At 39.5% G+C, this 26272-nt stretch overlaps 1 protein-coding gene across 1 annotated transcript in view; it reads right to left on the reverse strand.

Moving 5' to 3' along the window:
* Window positions 1-14204, reverse strand: part of RAB11FIP2 (RAB11 family interacting protein 2) — a 35679-nt gene extending 21475 nt beyond the window's left edge. The window contains exons 1-3 of the mRNA XM_035329379.1: window positions 13698-14204; window positions 1914-2356; window positions 757-1219 (exon numbers count right to left, since the gene is read on the reverse strand). Coding sequence (XP_035185270.1) covers window positions 757-1219; window positions 1914-2356; window positions 13698-14050 — 1259 coding nt within the window. The 5' untranslated portion in view covers window positions 14051-14204. The remainder of the gene's footprint in view (window positions 1-756; window positions 1220-1913; window positions 2357-13697) is intronic.
* Window positions 14205-26272: the final 12068 nt, after the last annotated feature.

Consider the following 26272-nt stretch of genomic DNA (forward strand, 5'->3'; position numbering starts at 1 on the left):
GAAGGGAAATGAACTTTTGGATACACTTTTTTTTTTTTTTTAATTTAAGAAAAACAAGTAAACTGTTGATAAGCAAACAAAGATTAGAACGGATTATTTAAATCAAAGTTTCTTATCACCCTCTGTAACTCAATTCACTTTGCTTAGCATATAAACTGCTGTCTTGTATAAGACCTTGAATACACACGAACTCAGGAAAGCTACAGTGAGCCAAATGATTTCAAGCATGATAGAGCCCATGCAGATGCTCCCATTTACAAATAGAATGGTCTTCAGTTCTTGAGGTTTCACACAGAATCTAAACCCAGTTTTTTCCCCAACTGGTAAGAAGTAGAGCATTTGTTACCATTACTCAAATTTTCTTCACCATGTATTTATTCTGTTTCACTTTTCCCTTAGACTTAAAACCTCTCTCTAGACTTAAAGCATTGTAATAGTTAGTGATGAAAAGCATTGTAATAGTTAGTGATGAATGTTCAATGAAAGCAGAAGACTCTCAGGAAGAATCCATTCTGAAGCATGAGCAAGGTTTTCCACAAACGCAAGTACCGAAGAACAGTCAGAGTTCATATTAGCAATATAAATGTAACTTCTAAATGAAATAAAACTGTATTAGAAGTTGCTAACTTTTACTTAGTAACAGCTAAGCAATGATATAAATGTATATAAAGCACAAAGACTGTGTTTCTCATCACTTCACATTTTCATTTATATAACATAATCAACATATGAGATCAAAGTACAGTGGAAACCTACCTTGAAGAGGGCAACATGCTTGTAGGCTTGAAGTTTGTCATAAACGGATTAGTCGACTCATAATCAAAACTGTCCTGATGAGTTTCCCCAAATGCACTGGGTGATTTCAAGTCCGTAGAACTCTCTGATCCACCATTGCTAAATTTATCTGACCTCCTGCTGTCTTTTTTTCCAGTCACTCTTTCAAAAAGACTAACTTTCTCTTTTTTCTCTTTTTTCATTTCTTTTTTTATTTCAACAGGTTTGGAAAACAGACTTATGTTTTGATCCCATGCTGCTGGGCTTTCTTCAAATGGATTCTTCTGTCTTGGCAGTGTAGCAAATTTCTGGGGTAGCGAAGCACTCACGTTGGTAAATGGGTCGTTTTGTGCTTCAAGTGCAGTTTCATCAACCGTGCTGTCAAGCTGGTTCATTTTAGAAGTATCGACACTTAATGTCCTTCGATGTGGAGACTTTATACTCCCTGCAAACAATCTGTTATTAGTACATTATCAATGAGGTAGTAGAGCATACTTTATGACACATTTTAACTTAGGTCTAGGTTTGCAATTAAGTCTTAGTTCAAAACATGCTTGAATAACTAATCTATTTTTAAAAACGAACAGCTGTGGCCTCAACTTGGTGGTTCAGAAAAGTTTAAGGAAGCAATAGATACTACAGCATTTTATTTTCTGTGTGAAAATTAGGTTGTACGAACAATACAGCTGTGGCTAGCATGGCATTCCAGAAAACAGCAGTAGTCTGTTGCATAATAACTTTGCACAATGCAAAGTACTTTCAGTTCTTTGTATAAATCAGGTTTAAAACTTTGGTGATAGTTTTTAAACTTTTTAAAGACACTTTTATTTTTCAGAAGACATTATTTTGCCTAGAGTTCTTTCTTGAAGGCAATGTGTCATTACAACATACTCTTAAATGAGGACATAAGATGAAAAATGATAAATTATCATACATCATGGTTTATAAGTTATTCCTTATGCTCAGAAACAGCATTTATAAGTTACCACCAACCAACAGAAATGAATATATATATATATATTATTAACTTTTTAGCCTTGGAATAGCTTCATAAACTAAAGAAACAGACTTTTGAATGTTCGAGTAGCAGTGATTTGTAATTATAATTGTCAAGATTAAGTAGCACGAGTTTTACTTACCACCTTCATCGACCGAACCAAAAGATTCTAGCTGACGCCTGAAGAGATGAGAGTAGCCAACTGTGCTGGATTTTAGTTTTTCTGAGGAGATGTGTGATCCTGTTAAATCTGACATCGAATGAGCTGAAGATAGCCGCTGAGGTCCCAAAAGGAAAGGTTTTTTTGGTTTTGATTTCATTTGTACTTCACCACTACAAATCTCTATGTTTGCATCTGGTATGTGAGTGCTTGGAATGATGGCAGAGGATGTATCTGAAAACGTTCCATCATTTTTTCGACCCTTCATTTTGTCTTTTAGTTTAGCAAAAGGGGATTTGGTTTTGTCCTTCATTGACAAATCAAACATACTTGCTGTCATGTTATTCCTCATAAACTGAATATTGACCTTTATTTCTCCTCTGTCTTTAGTTCTTTTTCCTTGTCTGGACTCTAGGTGAAACCACCTTAAAGGAGAAAAAGAACAAGTTAAGCTGTGTTTTCTGGAGGCTAGTCATTAAATTCTAGTTAGTTGGTTAATGTCTGGCTAGTATAATTAAAAACAAGAAAACCAAATTCCATACCAAAAATCAAAATATTCCTGTATTGAAAAGCTTTTTAGTCCACAGTTGTTTTTGAAAGAGGAAACATTTAATAACTAAAGAGGCATGAAGCTCTTTGCACTATTCACTTGTTGCAAGAACCAAAGTCAGCTCAATGGAAGCTTACTAAACTTCACCAAAGCTAATGGGCTCACATCTGCTTACAGAGAATTTGTACATCATTAATTATAGATACAAATACATTTTATTGTGCTATTTATGGAACACTGGTATTTTTCACGTAGTCTTTATTTACCTGAGATGCATTAGCCAAATGCTTACTACATGCCAGGTATTTCATTCATTAACCTATTCTCGTTTGATTTTGCCTCAGTTTATGTGCTAGCAAACGTTCTTCCTCTCTGTCCCTTCCTTCTAACCACTGGTAATGATTCATATCAACTGCACTACAGAGGAAATATCTGAGATCTTGGAATGATTTACAGTCAATCATCATTTTGGTTTTGCAACTGGAACCCCTGCCGACAGCGACAGCATCTCCACAAGCAGCAGTGGCAGTACAGCAAGCACCAAAGGGTGGGTATCTAACACCTGCCCCATCTTTTGCAGGTCAGGATTAATTTTAGGACTATTTCCACAAGCTTTGGAACCTTGTCTCAAACCTCCACTCAAGGATTTTGTATTGTAAGTATTGAAAGTATGGAGACTTTTTCTAAGCATTAAAGTACTCAATGGCTTATTTGGTCAGTACTATGGAGGAGAAGAAATACACCACTTCTCATCCTCATATGGAGGAGAGGACAAATCCCCTAAAGGACAAGGTCTTCTACCTGTCTAGAGATGATGCTAAACCTTAAATACCGAAAAAGTGCACAAATCCCTCACAATTTATGGAATACTAATTTCAAAATTCTGTAACAATGCTTGCACAAGTTAGACCAGTAAAAATCTCAGCTAAACACGGGAGTAGCAGCATCCCAACAGTTACTGTAAGATGCTTCCGTGTAGTAACACATTGCCGGGAGCAACGCACACATCCCAGCAAAACAGTACATCATCATGATCAAGAAACTTTTGAACTGGAGACTAAGAAATGAAGTTGCCTATCAACGCAGATGCAAAATTGATTATGCAGTTATACATACATTATTCAATACTGCCAAACACACAAAACAAGGTCAGAGAAGGAGAAAAATAGCCCTCAATTTCCTTTTAGATTTCATAAATATTTTTAAAGGTGACAGCTGACATCAAGTTTTCAGGGAGAGATACTATTTTTCTGAGATGAGAAAATACTTTCAAAAAAGGCCTTCCAAAGAAATAATGAAAGGCTAAAGAGTATTATGGACTTTGTTGTTGCTTTGTGATATCCAAAATGTTTTATATACCACAGTAAAACAGAATAATTAAGAAAGATCAGACCACCTCTGCCCTGATGCTGGCTAACACGAACCCAGACCAGCAGATCCAGAAGTTCAAAAAGGACAATTAATGAAGGATGATTAAATTTGCTTCCTAAAAGTTTTCCTTCTGCTGTGAGATAACTTCACTCACGTATTTTAAGTGAAATGCAAAAACTGAAATATGTTAAGTGTCTGAAAAAGATGGATCATTTTTCCTTTTAGTTAATAAAATTTCACTTCTTGGTAACTGATTCCAGAAACTCTTTAATTCATCTACAGTCTCTAAAGAAAACATACACAGCAGAAACAAGAGTAAGTCTCTTTTTTATGATAAATAACATCACAAAAACTGAAAGGCTGCTTCCTTTAAAACTCTTCTTTAAAAAGAATAATGTTCATACATTTTTTTTTTTTTAAAAAAAGAGCAATAAAAATACACATAACTAGCAAGCAAAGCCCTTGCTTATAAATCTTCACAGATTTTGTGTGAGAAAAAAAGAAAAAAAAATACACACACTGAGAAAGCCCTGTCCATGATTGCTTACAGAGTAAACAAATATAAATATATATAAGGCTTATGACTTTTTGACATTCAAATTCATTAGCTCACCCTTTCCCTCCCCTCTTATCTCTCAAACAATATTGTATCTCCGATAATATTCATGAATTTTCACATTTCTACTTAGAAATAACTGAAACTTAAACACCTATGACACTCGCTAAGTTGTTTTATAACAATATCAAGACATAAATTCTTCAGCTTTTGGTGTGTTGAAGAAAGACTTTTCATTTAAAACTTAATTCAACCCAATTATTGAAATTCTTATCATGAATTAACAACTACCCCGTGTCGCTATCAGCACTCCCCCACTAATGGCGTACCTACGCATACTGCTTTGACATTCACCAGGGCTGAAGGAGAGAATTTTGGTACACAGCTCATACACCGACATCTGCGGTTTGTACATTTGTTTCCAAAGCAGACGTTGAACAACTTTACACCAAAAATAAGTTCAGCCAGGAAAACAAAGAAATTCTCCTTACCCTAGCGAGCCAGAGATGCACGGGGCACTGGACCTCGTACCTGGTGGGATCAGGCTCAATGCTACTTCTGATTCCAATAGAATTTGATCATAAACTTTCTACTCTAGCTAAATTCCTCTGGAATTCAGTGGAATTCCTATTTGAAGAATGGTTGCTAGATCAGGTCTGTGTATAAAACACATATATTTAATTTTTATAGGCATTTCAAGGAAGTTTTTTTTTTGTTGTTACCTTGGAGAGTTTATCTTGATTAACTTACAATGAAGGTTCCATATGCTTCAGCTCATAGCAGGGCAATATGAGAAGCAGACTCGATGATTTTCTTCAAATTCAAAGGCAAATAATTATTTTTTTAAACAGATGAGAACAAATGCAAGCAACGCATTTGTGTGGAGCTGCACGTGAACAAGCAACCGAGTCTGTAAATGTTTCTTATTAGAATCTGTTTCTACAACACATGGGCGTGAGCAACAAATAGAAGAACAGTGCTGTACATAATAGAAAAAAGAATTGGAAAACGAAGTCCACTGTTTTCAGATAACATTTTGATCTTAAAATACTAAATTCCACTATACCACTGCCAATTTTAAAAATTGTAATGTATTATAAAAGCCAATAAAACTTGCTATTTTGGTTTTGTTTACAGTACTTTTAGCCACAATAAATGCTCCATTTGTCAGGCTGCCATAAGTTTATTCTATAGAAAGCCTGAACAAAGTAGGAAAATAGCCAATAACATACACGAACAAAACAGGGTGGCTTTTATGAGAGCAGATGCCCTTTTATTTAATAACCAAATATTACATCCAGTCTTGCAGACAGTCTTTATTTAAACAGACCTTGTACAAAGTCTGACAAATTTTTTCAACTTCAAAGGAAGCCCTATTGCCTCCTGAATCACATTCATACTTCTTGCTCTCACCTTCCAATGTTCTGTAGGACAACATCCTCCATACACCCTCTAATTTCTTCTTCTTCTCCCCTATGGTTTCCATCAGAAGAACCATTGCTTCTTTTTCTCATATGGTTTTGAGTGTGCTAATGGGCTTTCCCTGTCTTGCACAGGTTTCTGATCATTTTTATTTTGTAAGTATTATATAAACTGTCAGTCTACATGCTGGCAATTTTTTGAACGTATAAAGAGATCAAGATTCATGGCTGAATAGCAAAATTCCTGTTGCGCAGTCTGCCCTGAAAAACAAAGCCCCGATCTGAAGAAACGTGGCAATTTTCTAACCATGACAAAATTACTTAATTTTGGCCACACCTACAATTAGGGGTGGAAGAAGAAAGCTCCCTTATTTCTGGGAGAGACACTAACAATCTTCTTCATATTATTAAAGAAAATTGTGTGGTATGGACGGCACTGAATCCTCTACCGTAGAAAAGGCAGTCAGGAAGGAGAAATGTGAAATAACTTACTATTTATAAGTTACAAAAAAATCTAGTCTGCTTAATTCTACACAAATAGTTAGTTATCTATAAATATCTGTATTTTCAACACAATTTCTTCAACCACTCTTTTATTACCCATTTGCTGATTTCATTTTCTTTCCATGTACTCGGCTTTCCAACTCACTCTTGCTTACCTATACTACTCCCATCAGTCTTCACCTGCATTCAATAAATATTTTGAAAAAAAAAAAAAAAATTGTTTCTCCCCTCCTAATAGCAGGAGGACGATGTCATGGTGTCTTACCCTCAAACACTGCCACGGAATTTGACTGTTCCAAGACTTGGTCCTCTCTTTTGTTTGAAGAAGTACCACACAAGCTATTCTGCTCAATGTGTGATTAACAGTATGGGCATGAAAAATCACCATCTATTTTATTTATTTACAACTTTACAAGCCTCCAAAACCACTGGAATACAGATCTACCAACTTCAACAGGCATTAGAAGTCTTCTAGCCAGCACATTCAACCTGTGTATGCAAGAGGACCTTCTGACTCAGTTTCCTTGCCAGTGCTGAAGATGGGAACAAAGAAATTTTCCCCTCATTTCACTACTTCACAAATCTGTCATTCTGCTTTCACTCCATAAACACCTGCTGAGTTGATCTAATATCACTTTGCTGTAATTTTTAGTTGCAATCAAAGATTTTCGCAAAATCCTGATTTTAATTGCTAAATTACTGAATGAATTCTGCAAAATGTCAGGCAAGGTTTCTGACCTTAATTTTACGGCTAAAACCAGCAGCCCGATCTTCTAAGCGACATTATTCTGCTACACCGTGATGAGGTCAGCAGGTACTTGCCAAACTGCCCCGAAAAACACCACCAAAATCCCAATGACAAACGTCATGGGAAGGAACTACTTCGTGTAGGTTTGAGTTAAGTACACTGAAGAAATTTTCTCCAGCAAATCTCAATAACATAAATGTCCTCATCTAATGGCTAAGAAATAGCATCCACAGCCCAGACTTGTCTAACACATTCATTAGCAGCAAGCTCACTTTAAAAAACGCTGAAGATATTTTTTCCCAGTAAGTCACTCGGATACTCAAGAATCCCACCAAAAAGGTGGAAAAGCAGGGAAATTAGGGCAATGGACTGAGCCCAGCCTCCAAAGCGCATGAGGGGAAATGAAGAAGAAAATGGATTATTTATTAAGATAAGTGATGACATTCACAAAGATGAATACTATTACTTTCTGGAAGCCAACCGAAATGAGATATACAAAGTAGAGTTTAAAAATAAATATTACAGACTGACATTGTAACACCACAAAACATATGGGAGCTGACACATATTACAATACCCGTACAAAGGGGTTAGCTAACATCAGCTGGAATCAAAGTAATTAAACTGGTCTTCGTTTACACTATTTATTGATTTGATTGAAGCCTGTGTGTGAAAACTTTTATTTCAGAAACAAAATAAGTGAAGGTATGAGGATTAAGGCGAGTTATTTCAATTGTGTGTGTGGAAGCATGCGTGTGTGCACAGAAACCAGAGCACAGAAGTATTGCAGTCCAGATGGCACTCAGGCTCTGAGTCAGAATTATGACTTATTCGGGATACACGCTCACAGTTGTTGTCGAAACCTAAATGCTGGGAATATTGCTAGCTAATTTTAAAATATTGCTATGTTCAAGCTACAGCTGGGCTCCACTTTTTGGTTTTTCCCATAAGCAGCTTTTTCTTCTGGTTGTTCCCCCCTACCAACTAACTTTCCTCCTTTTTGTTTTGTTTGTTTCCTGATGGCTACCATGAAAGCAACAGAACAAATCCATATGGATCCTCCAGGCTGCTTATTCTTTTTGTACCTTTGAGAAATTTTGTAATTACCAACTCTTCCCACTTTTGACTAGAGCAGAATGAGTTTTTCCTCTCTTGCTTTAACCACAACATTTTGATAATTTATGTTCCAGCCTGACATTTCCACTACAATTTAATACTGTAAAATGAGCCAAAATGCATTGTTCTGGTCTGAAATAAACATAAGGCTCAGAATTAGTAAATAATATTATGTTTTGTATAATTATTTATAAAAGTGCTTCTTGACGAGCACTGAGCCCCCCACAATCATTCTTTCTGTTTATTCACAGTTGTTTGCTGGCTCGATCCAAGCTGCACTGGAAGCCTGCCTCCTGCTCACGCTGCTGCAGATGAGAGAGGACAGGGTAGAGGCAAGCGAAGGGGGAACCTTGCTGTATAACAGAGGGCGCCTGACAAGAAGGAATTCACATTAATTTGGAGGAAGTCACAACATTTTCCTCTCTTTCAAGAAACTCCAGCAGTTATAAGGAGAAGCACGTACGTTAATGCGAAGTGGTATTGATCGAGGTCAATCTTCAATTTTTGTGATTCGCTTCATGAGAAGTTGTCTGCGACTCTTTTATATGGCCAACGTACACAGAGGACAAACATCTTAGATAAGGCCAAGACTCCTTTACTGTACTCTGCTCAGATAAACATTTTTGTCAATACTGCTGCAGTTTGACGGTTTGGAGAGGAGGTTGAGGTATTACAGAAACCAGGGAGAAGGGGAAATAAATCACAAACCAAAAATGTCTCCTCCAAAAAAATTTCTGTAAGAAATAACAACTCTACGACAGCCTGCCCCCTCTAGATTTAACCTTCCAGAGAAGTGTTGCACCTTAAATCAGCTGAAGGTATAGTATCTCCAGGAAAGCTAATAAAGGAACGGACAATAAAGAATGTGGAATTAGAGGACAACAAGGACCAAATGAATGCTGATGAGATAAGTAACATCATGGTAAAAGCTAATGAAAATTCTTTTTTCTGTTGTTGTGCTCATTTAGCACACAGGAGGAGGATAAAAAACAAAACAAAACAAAAAAAACTAAGCACAGTCATTAGAAGAGCTACTGAAAAATACTGCAGTAAATTAAGATGTGTCAGTAAATGGCTATTTTTTACTCCATAGTAATTCAAAAATGTGTTTTGATGTTACGCATTGTCAGATCACCAGCAGTATCACGGCAACTATGGATTATAACCGAATGGAAATAATTACAAAAATATACATACACTTTATAACAACACAATCATACATCATCATTTAAATTTAACTGCAAGAGCAAAAGAGGTACATTTGTTCTAGAATAGCAGGCCAAAAAAACTGCAAAGTATTTACCAGTACGAATAAAAAGGAAAAATGCCATGGGATTTTACTGAAAAAAAAATAAACTATTGTAGAAATTTAAGATCAGAAGAATTATGCTCAGTATACCTCCAATGAAGTTCTAAGTTTCTCAAGCAGTTAAATAAACTCACTAAAAACTCCCGACATCTGGAGCCTAATTTTCAAGCCTGGAGAAATGAAGAGAAAGAGTAAAAAGTGCCTGCCCATTTCTAATTACAGCAGAGTCGCCAGAGAGACAAATTTACAAAGCTACCACGATGCAATGGGCACTTTTTATTTTATTTTATTTTATTTATTTATTTATTTTTCCACAAAGGCAGAAAGAAAATGAACTAGGATCCTGCAGATGCTTTGGCTGAGGTCTCTGGAAGAAACCTAGCAAAGGACCATCTGAGACGCATCTGGATCTAACTGTTCCAGGAATTTTCACTTTTAAGAAATGAAAAATCATCGGTTTTAGGAAGAAAAAGGACATTGCATGATGGTGTGTACAGAACTTTCACTATCAAATTATACTAAATTGTTGCTTTGTTTCATTAAACCCTGTGCCAGAGCAAGTTTCTTAGAACACCAGACACGCGAATCTTATCGTGAGGCCTCTGCCTAAAAACTTTACTGCATAAAGTATTTTTCTTAAGGTGTCACAAGCAACAAACAAAAAATGTTATACATTAAAAAAAAAAAAAAAGGATTATTTTTCTCTAGCATGTTTTCCAAGCTGCAGTTAATTTGTAAAAGTATTTCTTCCAAATTATCAAATTTTAAATGAATGTAAAAAGAAATACAAAAAGCTGAATGTCACACACCCCGTACTCTTCCTAGGAATTCAAAATCAGCTGGTAGCCTTCACTTCTCATACCTCCCTACTAAAAAAGCACTAGGGAATTGCTGACAGGGTTCAGCATTGTGTAGAATATTAAATATCTTTTTTGCAATACCCTGGTGACTCTTGAGTCTGTCTCTTACAGCACCATATGTACAGCTGTGTTGGAAAGAGGAAGCTATTAAATATATTAAAAAGTAGAAATATTACCAATAGACACTTCATCAAATAACTGGATCTCATTCATCCCCAAACAAAGCAAGAAATGTTAAGGTTACATCAACATAAGAAAATAACTCTGGATTTAATAACACCACAAGCCTGTTGAACATATTTGAAAGTAAAAACATTGCTTAATAAAACAGATTAGTGTTTCTGAAACAATGAATATAGCTTTCAACCATCAAATGCTTCGGTAATAAAGACATTGGACTCGGTCTTGAAAGGTACTGCGTATCGCAGTCCCACACCACAGTCACGGCTAGATGGTCTTCAGGTCCAAATATATCACCCTTAGTTTACTGCCAACGTAGGACTAGGAATATTTAGTATCAAAAAGGATTTAATAAAAGGAAAAAAAAAAAAAAAGAGAAAGCATTTTGTTTCAGATCACATTTGTATGTTCTTGAAAGTTTGCCCTCCTCTCACATACATGTTCAAATATTGCGTCCACATCTCCAGCTAACGCTTATGGGAAACAGCAACAGCATACGTGCGTTCACGAAGGCAGAAAAGGAGACAACCACAGTAACTTTTCAAAAACATCTGAATGCTTAAGGACCATGCTATTTTTTTTTCAAAATGATTTTCCAAGGGACACATTTTTCTTGGTTTCTAAGCACATAAAGACCACGATGGGAAAGCGGATTTTCAATGGCTCCTACCAAATAAGAGTTTAAATCAGCAGTAAGAGAGCACGTGCTGCCAAAACTCCAAACAACCATCTAGCCACACTTTTACACGCAAGACTTTTACGAGTAGGGCTGTTAGGCTCTAGAAGCCTAACACCCATCAGCTTCTAATAAGATTTGCAATCTTAAATGCTCAAGTAACTCCTGAAAACAGGACTTAGGCTGTTTGTAAAAGTTTCCCGACGGGCCCCTGTCTGGTGAAGCATAGCTCGCAGGCAGTGCAGAGCACTCTCAGGAGCCCTCGCGTTTTCAGTGGTGGTCTGGGGAAGCATCGCTGCACATTTACGTAGCAGGAGTTCTTCTCTCACACTTCAGAGAAAGAAATGAAAGAACAACAAACACATATGAAACCAGGCTAAGCACAACTTCACGTAAACAGTACTGGCAGGATCTGAATATTTATTGAACTGACCAGGGCTATGTTGATTTTGCCAGTTACAAATTCTTGAGATAATTTTTTAACACTCCAGCACTATTTTTACTAAAATTGATGCAGAAGTGGCTGGATCCCCAAAGGGAAATAGGTTTTCTTATTCACAGTAATAGATGAATAATTTATGTATTTTCCTCCAGTTCGCAAATACATATTTTTATCTAGTTTGACAAAGTTTTTACACTTAGTAGCATTTTTACGTCATTCATTCACCTTTTTCTTGCACAGCAGCGAGGTGTTTAACCTAAAGCAGTTGTCTACTGACTTTCAAGATAATTATGGCTGATGATTAAAAGAATATTTAAGATCCATGTCTGAAGAGCACTGAAACTTTTTGAACCAAGTGTAAACAGAAATTAAGACCCTAAGGCTAGAGACATTAACATGTCTCTAAAAGATAACTGTACCGCTACCGGTTTGCCCTATCTTTTTAAGATAAGCAATTAAAAGGTGTATTACTTTGCACTACAGACCCACATGAGGTTCTGTATGGACACGTTGTTCCCTATCGCATGGTTAGTGAACATACTGTTTTGTTAAAATTTTAGTTAAAAGGAAAAAAAAAGAAAAAGCAAAGACAGCTTTGACCTGTCTTTGGTGCTCCTTCAACCTTAACCACCATCCCACATAAGCAGAACCAGGTTTTGAGATGGTTTTCAGTCTCAGATCAACAAGATCTGGCTAGTGTTGCTGCACTGACTGCCGCCTCCAACTGTCTGCTCCGACGCTGCTGGAGGTTGACGCCTCCAGAGCACAGTCAGCAAAAGATAAACAATGCCAGAGTCTTAGTCACTTTGATGCAAAGTCCACCATCTTACCATAAACCACCACCTCTAGCAGAAGAAATACTTCTAACAGAAAAAATGCCTAACTTGGGTTTTTACCAGCTGAGGTTTGGGCACGGGTTCCTTTCTACTCTACTGATGAGAGAGGAGGGAAGAAAGACTTCTGGGGCAGGAACTTCTTAACCACTGCAGAACATCTTTGACCACTCGCAGCTTGCTTAGAGGTCTCCATGCTGTTCTTGTACACCTTCTGTGGGACAAATCTAGCTAAACCAGACATAAATAATATAGTCACAAGCATGCTAGTAGTACCCTTACACCTATACAGTTATTCCCATACACTTTTGATGATAGATCACCCTGGCACCAGACATCTTTGTGCAACCATTCCCTCTCTAGAGATGCTAACAATTTTACTAGTTTAGCTAAAAAACAGACTCACAAGAACAAGTTAGATACATGTACTGCTCAGTCTAATAAATTGCTGTGATGCATTTTTTAAAAAATATGTTTTTATTTTTTGCATTCTAGTGACTGAATTTGCTGCCAAACAACATTTTTGCTTGAAAAGTATTCTGTAGGTAATGATGGAGACTACTACAATGGCAGAAATTTCTCTTCTTTCTTCTCTGTAGAGGCCTGCTTGCAGGATCACGGCCTAAGACTAATCAGGATCAGAAAAGTCCCATACTGCTGTGGGAAGCCTTCATTAAGTCACAGTTCATTAACCACTAAAATATAAATATAAAATATTTAAAAACACTTGGTTGCAATAATTGAAGAAAAACATTTTTAGAGGGAAGGACACCAAGCTTCAGAGTCTGAGTCTCATACATGGTTCAAACAGGTACAAGCTGAATGGGGACATTGCCTTTAGCAGAACGAAAAAAGAAATCATTCGAAAAACAGACTGTAATGAGCTCATGTTGCACACAATAATCTGTCAAAAAGTGTTAATGTTATTGACAGCCCTGGCCTGCGCTGGGTGACCACTATGATTACAGTAAACTTCTCTTTGGAAGAGGTCAGTCTCCAATGACATAACTGTATATGCCTGGGGCTTTGAACACACCACAGAAGAAAGAAATGTCCTAATTTCATTTTAAAATTCCTTAATCACGAGGCTTCTATTTCCCATCCCCCCTCCAAACTGCATGCATACAAGGAATACAAGTTATAATGAGGAAAAAAAAAAAAAAAAAAAAAAAAAAAAAAAAAAAAACAACCGTCACTTACTCTGTTTTCCTCCTTTGCTTGTCCTCAAATATATCGTTCAGGCTGATTGCCACCTGGCCCAAAAACTTGTCCAGCCCCACCAGCGACCTGTGCATGACAATCAGGTACAGGATGTATCTTTCTGGATTCTCCTGCATGAGTAATCCGGGCAGCTCGAAGGAGGCCTCCTCTTTCCATACTGGATCCAGGGTCTTCTCGGCGACCGAGGTGGAGTACTTCTCCTTGCCCAGCTGTATGATAGTGTAAGCGTCATTGCTGCCACCTTTGCCTTTGGGCTTCAGACCTTTGGCTTGAAGAACCGTGACTTGCACGTGAGTTGGGAACCACTTCTGAGCTTGCTCTGCCAGCATCATCTTTGAAGCAGCAATAACCGAGTCCGCGAGTCTCCGTAAGGGCACTTACAGCGGGGACACCTGTCAGCCTCAGGGGGTTCTTCCCCCGGCACTTCTGCCTACGGCTGACACTGACCAGCCCCCGGCAGTCCTACCGGCGGCTCCATCCTACGCCCTACCGGCTCCCGCTCTCCCTATTCCCGTCCCCTCGGCCCGCCGACACCTCTCCCCCTCCCTCCACGGCCCCCAGCTTCTCCCGGGGCCGCCCGGCGCTGCCCGGGGCCCGGCTCCCCGCCCGCCCGCTCCCGGCCGGCCCCGCCGCCCGCAGGGCATCCCCCGGCCCCGGGCCCGCCTCAGTCCCCCTCGCCCGGGCCGGGCTCAGCCGCGGCGCGGGGCCCCCGCAGGCCTCCCCCGGCGCCTTACGCTCTCGGTGCTGCCTGAGGGCGGCGGGCAGAGCCGTGGGGCCGGGCCGGCGCTGCCCCGCCGCCGCCTCAGCCTCTCGCCGCGCTCCCCCCGGCCTGACGGGCCTGGCGGGCCGGCTGCGCCGCTTCCGCCTTCCCCATGCTGCCGGCGGCGGCGGTCAGAGGGCAGAGGGCAGGGTTCGCCCCCTCCCCGCCGTCGCCACCGCCACAGCCGGGCGGTGCCTCCCCTTCTCCTTCCCCGCCGGCCGTGGCCGGGCTGTGAGGAGCGGGGGAACGGGCCCAGTCCTGCCCGGGCGCCGGGCTGTGGGGCCGGGGGGACTTCACCCACGTCAGCCCGGGGAAGGCTCCTCACGGGGGGCTGAGGAGGACCGGGCTCGCAGGCCGACCCCAGCCCGGCTGGTCCTGCTGCAGGCTGCTTGGGGAAATCCTGGAACTTCTGCTTATTTTTTTTTTCCTACCTCACCCAGACAAGTGTATTTAACTTAAATGAGGAGGCAGAGATAACAGGCAGACGTTTTGAGGGCACGGTTTTGTTGATGTTACACCTGGAGTGTTGGTGCATGTGCACCTGTAAGCAGAGCCACAGGCATTAACTTCTGCAAAAAACAGAAGCCCCCCCCCCCCCACAATATTGGTTGCCAGGGTCTGTATCCCACCCATGTAAACCACAGCAAGCAGAGAAAGCAGCAGCCCAGTCAGATAATACTTCATCCACCACCCCTCACGAGTCCCCGGCCCATGGCCCACGGGTTAGTGAGCAACAAAAGCTTGGGAGACCTTCTCCTGCTGCGCTGAGCTACAGGAAATTAAAAAAGTTAAAGTTGAAGGCCATTAGGGAGAGTAAAGTATGATGTTGCCCACAACACATAATGCTGAGCGAGTTATTGTCCAGGGTCAGGAAAGGTTGGGGATCACTGGTCTGCACACAGTCATTAGTTTTCCTTTACAAGCTGAGCCTAGGCTCATGTTATCTCTAACAGTTTAAATAACTACTTGGATGACCCTCAAGTTTTGACTGTGAACTAGGTATTTGTCTGCACGCTCTGATAATTAATACGGTGCTGGCATGTTGTTCCTCTTCCTCATCCTATCTGCTTTTTGTTCATATTGGAAGATAGTCCAGGTGGAAATGATAACTTCATAACATTTCTTGGGATCATACTTAGACAAAAGCATATAAATGAGTTATCTAGGGTAGCGGTTTCTTGAAGAGTATGAATGCTATAATTATCTGCCTTGGTTTGGTATTGGATTGTTGTGGTTTAACCCAGCAGGCAGCTCAGTACCACACAGCCTCTCACTCACCCTCCACAAGTGGGATGGGGAGAGAATCAGAAAGGCAGAAGTGCGAGAATGCATGGGTTGAGATAAAGACAGCACAAGTTGTGTACAAGCAAAGCAAAACAAGGAATTCATTCACTGCTTCCCATCAGCAGGCACATTCCGCCACTTCAAGGAAAGCAGAGCTCGTCACACATAATGGTTTCATGGGAAGACAAACGCCATCACTCCAAATGTCCCCCACCCCCTCCTCCTTTACCCCTGCTGTTATTGCTGAGCATGATGCCGTAAGGTATGGGACATCCCTTTGGCCAGCCTGGGCCAGCTGTCCTGGCCATGTCCCCTCACAGCCCCTGGTGCACCCCCAGCCCAAGGCTGGCCGTGCAGAAAGTCCTTGCCTCTGAGTAAGCACTGTTCTGCAACAACTAAACATTGGTGTGTTATCACCACTGTTTTCATCAAAATTCCAAAATACAACTTCATTTGAGCATCTACAAAGAAAATTAACTCTATCCCAGCAAAAAACATGACAATATCCACCCCTTATTCCATACCACTTAAGCCATGCTCAGGTCCCACACTTTCCTATACATCCTCATTAATCACCACTCTTCAATTAATACACTGATATCATTCCTTTAGTCTGTAGACCACACTTGTGAAAGGTCCATAAAATGTCCATGGAATTTTTTTAGTCCATAACTTATCTGTTATGGTAGTTGCTCAAGACAGGAGAAGCAGTATGTTGTGTGAAGTTACTGGACACCAAAGCCAGCTCAGGTCAGGTCACTTACTCAACTGCTTGTGAGGCTCATCCTCCAACATTTCAAGTGGTTCCTGTTGTAGGACTTCCCATAACATGCAACTCAGAGTTACAATAATTTAAAGATTTATCCATCAAAATCTCCACACTTGGGCCCTCCAGACCTGACTACAGGGTTTAAGATTGAAAAGAATTCCTCCCCTCACCCCTGCTCCAGCCTGGACTTATGCATTGGCCACAGTCCTTTAGAGGGATACCTGCTCCAACAAGGCCTTTTCCAAGAGCCACAGTCTCTTCAGGGGTCTGCCTGCTTTGTAAGCACTGCTCAGCAACAACAAAAATATCAGTGTGTTATCAACATTATTTTTCTCCTAAATTAAAAACAACATACCAGCCACTATGAAGAAAATCAATTCTATCCAGCTGAAACCATGACAATGAGATACCATTGATCAAATTAAGGCTGCACACCAACTCTTTGGGATAAATCACCTTCATCCCTCACCTGGAAATTGCTTGCCCTCCTCTCCAGCTGCCGGTGTCCCCTAAGATCCTTTGGTTTCTTTCCCAAATGTGTCACAATAAGTTTTTAACAAAGTTCCCAGGCTGAATTGCTGTGCTTGGGGATGACAAATGGCTGGAAGAGTGAGAAAGAATAATGATGAAAGTGTTCTGAAGGAGACTGAGGCAATGGGAAAAAACCATTGGGGAACCAGTAATGCACATGTACATGCACATTATTTCTTAAATGAATTTTACCACATACAACTTCTGTTTTAATGGAATATTCTTCATTGCATCAAATCTAAACCAAGCATGACACAATTCTCAAATCAAAACACGAAATGAATTTTAGGTAGGCAGAATGTATTTATTTAATCAGAAATTTAAGTCAGAAATCATGTCTTGCATGCTGTGTCATAGAAAAAGTTTTATGAGCTCTTACAGCGGGCAGGATTTGTGCTTTATCCTTGAGTTTTGTTGGTATTCTATTTTTTCATCTTATCAGATCTTTCTAAATTGGGGCTAGCTTGAATACATATGTTTGCAGCTGAGTAATGGAAGGTGAAGGAACTTTTGTAACTCGGCCTAAAATACACCAACACAATACACAGTCTGCTGTTCCTGATTCAGAAGTCAGTGAGAGATTATTAGTCCTCTTCTCCTTGTCCACAACATGGCATGTGAGAAGAACAGAGGGGAGCCTTTCTCCCTGTCATTTCTCTCCCTCTCTCTGTTCATCTGGCGGAGCAGGCAGTGGGGACCTCTCAGCTCCCCCACTCCTGTGAATTAGAGTGAATTTTGTTCAAAGGTGCACCAGATATAATTTATTCCCTCTTACAGCCCTCCAGGGTCAAGTTGCAATCCAGCCTTTTGATTCCATCCTCTTTGGAATAGGGACATTGTCTTCTTGAATGTAACGTGCAATATAAATGACAAAACATCTCAGTTAAATAATGATATCTCCAGCAACACAGCATCCCCTGACACTATGTTAGAGCATTAATCCAGAAACGAGTCAGATTCCCATTTACTAAACCACCGCCACCACTCAGTGGCTGCACGCACCGTAGGTTTTGCTCATCACCGGCCATGATTCACCGAGTATCACACTAGAAAAATCCATTTTGTTTTCTGTGCACTGCTTTGGTGACGAGACTGTACTGTTCCTTCGCTTTTCCTCCATGTTGAGACCAAGCATTGTGGATGCAGGACAAACAGTACAGGAATATCAGTGGTCATTAAGATTAAATATGTTGCTTTAGCAGTACAGTGGGAATGCTAATGAGAAAAACTAATCTTTGAGAAACCCTTTTTTACTGCCTGAATTTGAAGCGGGCACTAACCAAACAACAGTTCACGTGGGGAAGGATACCATGAAGCTGAGGGGTGATGGATAGATTCCCTTGTCACTGTCTCCTTGCTGATTAGAATAAGCGGACAAAAATAGACACAGGAGAAGGAAAGTCCTGGGACTCTGGAAGAGATAATTAAAATTCAAATGCCTCTTGGGTAAAGAGAGGCGTTTTCCTTAGACTGTGTTTTTGGCAAGATCTGCAATTCATGCTAGCTCGTGAAAAGAACTCATGTTTTTATGTGTCAAGGTCATCACATTCCTTCTTCTAGTTAGTTCACGTCACCAAAATGCATATTAATCATATAAAGCTGTTTATTTTGAATGGTTTATTTAGGAAGGAATTACAAAGTGGACTGAACGTGAGGGAAGGGGCGTTACCTCAAAAAGAGGAGGTGCAGAAGCAGCCAGGACAGAACAAATAGTGCAGATCAGAACCATAGAAGCCTTTTTGAGAGCAGCAGTTCTAGCTTTGATGGCTTTTCTTCAGCAGCAAGAGATCTGGCCTTGCTTTTCTCAGCCGTCTTCCTCCAGCCCTCCATGGGTAGAGGGAGTTAGGGGAGAAGGACGAGGCAGAGAACTATGCAAGAGCTACCAGGCTTCCTCAGAGCTAAATCATTTTTAACACACTGTAGCTCTCAAGGGAGATACTTTTGAATGCAAGCTACAAGCGTAACATTTTAAGCTCAAAAATCTTTAAAAAAGAACTGGAAGAAAAGACATGATTGAATATCCTCAGAATAAGTGGACTTGGACAGAAAACAAGGTACAATGATGAGAGAGTTTAAAAAGTGATTATCACAGAACAGCAGTGGATATCTACAGTGTATTTAACATGGAACCTTAATCCTCATGTGTGCCATCTATCTCTATTACACATTCTTCCAGGCATTTCTGGCCCAAAATATCAGCTTTTAAAATTTTTATGTTTTTATTTTAAAAAAAGAGGATTCCAAGAATTATGGTGGATTTTTGTCAGTTTCAGTAATTTGAAATTCCCTCTCCACTCTCATTACTGAGCCAATAATACATCTGATTAAACATCAGGCTTGATATTCTGGCTGCCCTTGCACAAGAAAAGGCAAGAAAATCTTTTAGTGTACTCCGCTCCGAGGCTGTTCAATACTCTGCTTTTCATTTCCAGCTGCATACTTGCTAAAGAGGATCAGAGCAGTTTACAGTGGTAAACTGGAGCAGATAATCTGGTGATTTAATTTCTCCCTGACTTCTATTTATGAAGCTTTTTGCCTTTAAAAAAAAAAAATGCTATCTTTTCTTTGAAATTATTTGCTGAATGATTCTTTGTTGGCAGATCTCGGGTGATGTATTCATTTTGAACATTATGCAGTTGTGAGGCACAGGCTGGTTTTGTCTAGACATGCAGCAAGCTCCTGCTTTCAGCCTAGCCGACTTACTTTCAGTAGCTGTTGCAACTGTCCAGATTACACATTTACTGGAGAGACTATGCAAATTTTTGGGACTGAACACAGTTGTTTGTTAACTTTATCTTAGCTTTTGTTATTGTTTCAATTACTGACTTCGTCAGGAATTCAGTTGAATTAATTGATTGCAGAAATCAGATTGCTGGGCTCAAACCCACCACAGTGAACTGGAAAGTTTTTCTCATGCTACTGTTTCTGTCTGCTCTCTTGGTTTGAGAAAAATAAAATAAAAATCGTTAAGCTGAATGTATTTTGATGGAAATATTAAAAGCTAGGTGAACATATCCATTGTTTTTCTTGTCTGAACCCAAACACTGCATCACCAAGTATAGGGATTCTTAGGCTTGATGAGCTAGGCAATGTCCCACTTGGCACGTTCCCTTTACTTTTCACCTTCACTCTTATGGTCTGTCTTTTCAGATCTCATCTTCCAGCAGCCTTTGGCCTCAACAGTAGGCTGAATCTTCCTATAGCTCTCAACAGCCACACACACACTTTCTTGCTGGTTTGAAGCTCTCAGGTACTGCCACTGTCATTTCTTCTGTGCCTTTCTCCTTTATCACCAGGTATGGATTTTTCCTCCTCTTTGCTTAGGATGTAGCTTCGGTCTTCTTGCCTCATTCTTCACTGGTACACAAAGGATCGCACGCCAAATAGCAAAGGAAAAGTGTGCATAAAGAAAGGGTGAAGGATTAAAATAGGAAAATGCACATTGAATTGTCCGTTGTTTTAATTGAAATGTGGTACTTTTCAACCAGAAATCTGGAGTCACAGTTACACTAGAATATGTAAAATATCGGACTTCAAATAAACACCAGGTAATACTAAGAACGTTGGAACCATCATCTTTTTTGTTCATTTTTCGTTGAACTTCTTTCACAGCCTTTCAATGCTGTCATCCATTGTGAAGTTCAAAGAGGCTTAAATGCTGTAAAACAATCATCAAATGCTATAATTAAACTTGCCAGTCATCCAGATTTGACCCAAACTGCCTGTGTCTCAAGATGTTAGTCAGGTGTCTGGGTTAGACTTAGTTCAGTTTTATAAAACCATGGAGACACCTAGCTCTCAGCAGCTTTAGCATAAGCCATAGGCAGGTAAATTATTATTATTATTATTATTATTATTTTTCTGTCAAAGCATCCCAATTGTGCAAACTCCCCATGCACTTCTAACATAAAATACCCACAGGATACCTCAGGCACACCGAAAGGCCACGGCCTTGCCCAAGACCTGGGAGGATTCACATTGCCTTCAGGCAGACCTCCACATGGGATGGCACCAGGCACACGCAGCCCGAGAGCTTGATCCAGATTTCCCTTTGGTTCTCCTAAAACGTAATGGAAACCTCCAAGTGAACCCTTAGGGAAGCACCCATTCAAAAGAGACAGAAACTGAGGCTCAATCTAAAGAATTACACTAGAAATAGAAATTGCCTATGTGAAATCTATTTTCAGACCTAACTATGCGCATTCTTTTCATGTGTGCAGTACATCTAATGCTTGAGGGTTGCAAACTACTTCCATGCATTGGAACTGGACGTAAATAACACAAGTAGAGTCAAGGATTATTTCACCATCTCTACAGAGAATAATCTTTTTTTGCACTTGACATAAACTAAGAAGTGTTATCAATATAAATAAATGACTTGAAAATTATGACCTTTCTGGTTTCTCATTGAACTAGAAAAGAAAAAAAAAAAAAGAAAGAAAAAAGAAAAAAAAAAGAAAAAAAAAAAAAAGAAAGAGAAGAAAATAAAAAGAAAGAAAAAGAACGAAAAAGAAAGAAAGATTTTTACCATTGTCCGAGTATGAGGTTTCTTTAGAAGTATTTTTTCTGGGTTTAAATATATCATGCATTTATTCTCTTTTTAAAGGTCTCCAAGGATCTCAGAGACCATTACCTCAGAAATTATTCCAAAGTTATCAACTCTCTTAAGGAAAATCTCAGCAAATATCATAAAATTAAGTCCCAAAAAAGTTTTTAATAACTGGAGTTCTGAACTTGTCGACTTCTTTCCCTTTGTTTACAAGGCCTAAATGTTCAGTATCAATAGGCTGCCACTTGAGACCAAGTAAAAGTGACTTATTTGCAGATATGTTAAATTCCACTGTTGTTTTGTGTACTTAGCTATCAGTAACAGCAAGATGGTAAAGTACCTACCCACCATAAAGCAGAAACTGTGTGCTGCTTGAAAGAGTGAAAATGGCCTTCCTTCTTAAAGTTTGGTCTTCTTAACAAAAAACACACTTAAAATTCCTCCTCATTCCCAAGACTTTTTCCCAGGCTTAGCTGCCCCCAAGGTTTCTTCCCAGAGATTTTCTCCTACCAGAGGACTACCCCATGTCTCTTCTGTTGTTGAAGGGTCTAATGGAATCCACCTGCACCACTGAGTCAGCCGTGATTAATCTGCAGTTAACTGCAGGGTCTCAACACCTCCGATGTGTTGGTAACAGGAGAATCCTTATTCCATGATGATACAAGGGGGGGAAACAGTAGTAATAATAATAAAACAAAAGTAAAGTAAAATAGCATAAAATATTTTAGGAAGGAAGGAAATTTTATGTATTTGTTAGACTTTAACTTAACATGTATCCTTTTCAAGTCCTGATAAAACAAGACATGGATTTTTTAACTCTTCACCCCATGTCGCAGAGCTGGTATAAATCTCAGAACAATATTTGGCATTTTGGGAGACTTTTTTTTGCTTTCTGTGTTGATGAATATTTCAGATTTTATATCATCATTGCCTTCTAGTAATACAAATTTCAATTTGGCTTCAGCAAGGTCTTAATATAAATATGTGATTAGAGAAGGAATCTGAATTAAATTGCTGTAGTTAAGTTTTATGTGCGTTAAATGTATGTACTCGAAGCACACATCTCCAATGTTGCTTACAACTCTCTTTTCTTTGAAGCATGGTTTATTCTTAGAAAACTCAAGCTGCTCCTAAAATTCTGCTCCCAGTAAGAGACAAATTAGATAAAAACAACTTATTGAGAGAAGAGAGCTTACAGAGCTCATGCAAATAGACATGGAGTGCTGCTTGACAGCCTTCTATGCTATTTTCTTTTGGTAAGAATTATCCAACACTCAGACATATAACAGATAAAATTTCACTTTTCCAAGATATCTGTACTGCATCTTCCCAACACCAAAAGTTGGAAGGATTGTGAGGGCTATGGGAATACTGCAAATTTATTTTGGCACTGCCTAGTGCTTCAAGCATCCTGGAAATCAGCACTGGATATGTTCTCATAGTCTAGATGTAAATTAGCCATATGTGCATTAGTGGCGTTATTTACAGATTGAATTGTGCAACTATACTTAGGGCCTTAGATGAATTATTTGTATATTGGGTCCAATTTTTGCTGTCATTTACAGTAATGTAAATCTAGGATCACTCCACTGAAGTCAGTGGGGTAATTATTTTGAACTTTCTCCAGTGTGACTGAGAGCAGAATTTAGCTTCTGATTAGTATTTGCAGCTCTGAAGCCTTCTCCCCTACACTAGAAGTCTCCTGAGTCTGCTCTGTTAGTTGTGTTCACTATTGCTTTAGAGATGTGCTCAGTGAATTTACCTCAGTCTGAAAGCAGAGCCATGCAGTCAGATTTAGTTCTTTCTGGAGTAATTAAAAATGAAAACAGTTATCCCACATTACAATCTCTTGTTGGATACATATTACAATCTCTTGTTGGATACATACCTTTGTCTTTTATGATTCCTTCTTTGTGTCTAATACAAGAATTTCCATGAAAGTTTGTCTTTGGAGCTATAACTGGGTGAGTATCTCTCATGAAGTCATCATTAACAGCATTAGAATACAGCGACCACCCTCTGAGCTTCCTCACCCGCCACTTTGAATGGACCTTGTGTTAGCAAGTGATATGCTTCCTTACTTCGACCTTCGCCTTAAGCTTTTCACTGTATCTTCATGGCTTAAGCCAGTGGTACTCCCTTTTCCCATTTATATTTGACAGCATCTTCTATCTAACTGTGAAAATGTGGTGAATACAAGTAAAACTCCATCTGCTAGAAAAATATGAAATCAAAGATGAAGCACATCAGTCTCAATAGAAAAATAGGAACCATGCTAACGCATCAGCAACTGTTCTCTAGAAACACCCTCACTGATGTTGGAGTAAATAGGATTGTCCGTATAAGAACACAGATGTCTCATCATCCAGCAACATATGATGTTAGGGCATACCAATGTTGTATGCAACTTTGTAACTGTGGTTCAAAGCTCATGTAAGAGAAACACACTGGGATACTGGTTATATCTTTTTCAACTCAGTATTTCTAATGAGAAGAAGATGTCTGAATGTATTTTATGTAGGTCATAATCATTTGAAAAAATGCATTAGCAGGCACAGGTCTCGTAAGTGATTTTAAATCATCTCCATACTTTGTTTTCCTTCAGCTTCTCCTTTGTTTCTTTGCTTCTGCTCAAACTCATTTTTTCTCTAACCCGTATTACTACAACAGCATGTTTACCTTCATTTGCAGTGCTAGAAAAGGCGGTATAATTAAACACTTCATTTTGTCCATCAGATGTTCCAGCTGACTCGTTTATCTCATCTGGATTTTGTGCAGTGTCCTGCCACTACCTGGGTCCTTACATTCCTAAGGACAAGACCAAGAAGTCACAGAAAGTTTTAGATTAAGCATTAGTAATTGCACCTCTGTTGGATTTGAGTAGCATGATAATGCATAGAGCCTAACGTTACTGATATGATAGATGCAAAAATATTTAGATAACACAGGCTCATGCATTAAAAAAAGGTTTTACCAATAGCGTGACTATTTTATAGGCCTCAAAATGCTTTCAAAAATACTTTCACTTTTGAATTTTTGAATATGGTTTGGATAAGGTTTGAGGAGAACAGGAACAGAATGATTACTGTTTACTTATTCTCAGTGTAAGCGTGTAACATCTCATCATAGATGAATCCTTAAGGAAGGATCCTCACAGATTAAACATTCTAAAAACAAAATGTTGGGTGATGAATTTTAAGTAATGCATGTGCTCTTCCTGTTGGACAGTCCATCACTTTGGAGAGTGTACTCAAGAGCTGAGGATGCCTACTGGGTCTGTTCCCCTCTGAGGGCAGTCCAGGCATGGAGGGCATCAGGAGGGAAAGTTCCTGGTGCTGTGGACCAGGTCAAGCACTAGTGACAAAGCTTCCCAGAGTGTTGGCCTTGCTTGAAGAGGGGACCGTAGGTTTCAATGTGGTTCATATACTTTGATTTTGCCAACTAGTTCAACTGGGTAAGACTGGACTGCCCCACACACATCCTCGGTCATGGGGATCACCATGATTAACAAACCTTTCCTGGCCACAATGACGCACCTGGAAATCCTGGGCCCAGCCCAGTTCATAGGTCAAGCAAATGTTTCTCCTTACATCAAAGAGCTATCCAGCCTTGACCTAAAAGCTTCTGGGATGAGGAACCCATGATCCTTTTGCAGAAAATTTCCTGATGAATAGTTAACCTCACTGTTAATCCTGTCTTCTTTATCCATAACCTGAATTTGTCCATGTTCAGCTTCTTGGCCTTGATGCACTTCTATATGCTAAGTTTCAGAGCCATTACAAATCTTCTCCACATGTAGATAGATATTAATATGTCATCATCAAGTCTCTTAACCTTTCTTTTGATAAAGTAAACAGATTAGGCTGCATACATCGATCCCTACAAGGCAGATACTCCAGATCTTGAAATCATTCTTTTCTGATCTATTTTCAATTTTCCATGCCTTCTTTGAAGTGTGAACACCAAGACTAGTCATGATATTCCAGTAGTTTTCCCACCAGCTCACACACAGCTGTACTTCTTGTGCCAGAATCCCCAGCCCAGTAATTCTTCTGCTAGCTTAGGTTTAGAAATTCAATCTAGGGCATTAAACACTTGCTATATATTTTCTCTTCATAATTGGAAAGCAGTGAGAGATCAAGCAAAGGATCAAACTAGGAAAAAAAAAAAAAAAAAAAAAAGTTTCCAATTCTCAAGCTAATTGTCCTGAAAAGTTTGGAGAAGTTTGCTAGAGAGATACTCTCCCATAGAGCAATCGAGTGCTGAATGTAAGTCTGTTTATGCTTTGGACACATCTGTATGGCAGCAGCATAAAGAGTATGGCATGCTGTTTAATATCTGTCAGGCTTCTTTTTTAAACCACTTAATAAGCATGTATGTAAATTCTACGCAATAAAAAAGTTCTAACAACTAGAACAAGAATAACCTTTTATGTGGTGGCTCCCACCCTTAATCCCAGCTTCTACATGCCAGTTCCTCCCCCCGCTTTCACATCCCCATCCCTTGACAGGTGCCAGAAGATTTCAGAATTTCCTTGTGGCTTCACCATGGGAACTGCCATTTCACCAGGAATGAATTTGACCCGCTGAGCAATAAAGCTGAGGCAAAACATTTATGCTTTACCCAGAATGGGGGAATTGCTTGTCTTTCTGTTGGCACTC

The sequence above is a fragment of the Oxyura jamaicensis genome, chromosome 6, assembly GCF_011077185.1.
Source record: "Oxyura jamaicensis isolate SHBP4307 breed ruddy duck chromosome 6, BPBGC_Ojam_1.0, whole genome shotgun sequence".
NCBI lineage: Eukaryota > Metazoa > Chordata > Aves > Anseriformes > Anatidae > Oxyura > Oxyura jamaicensis.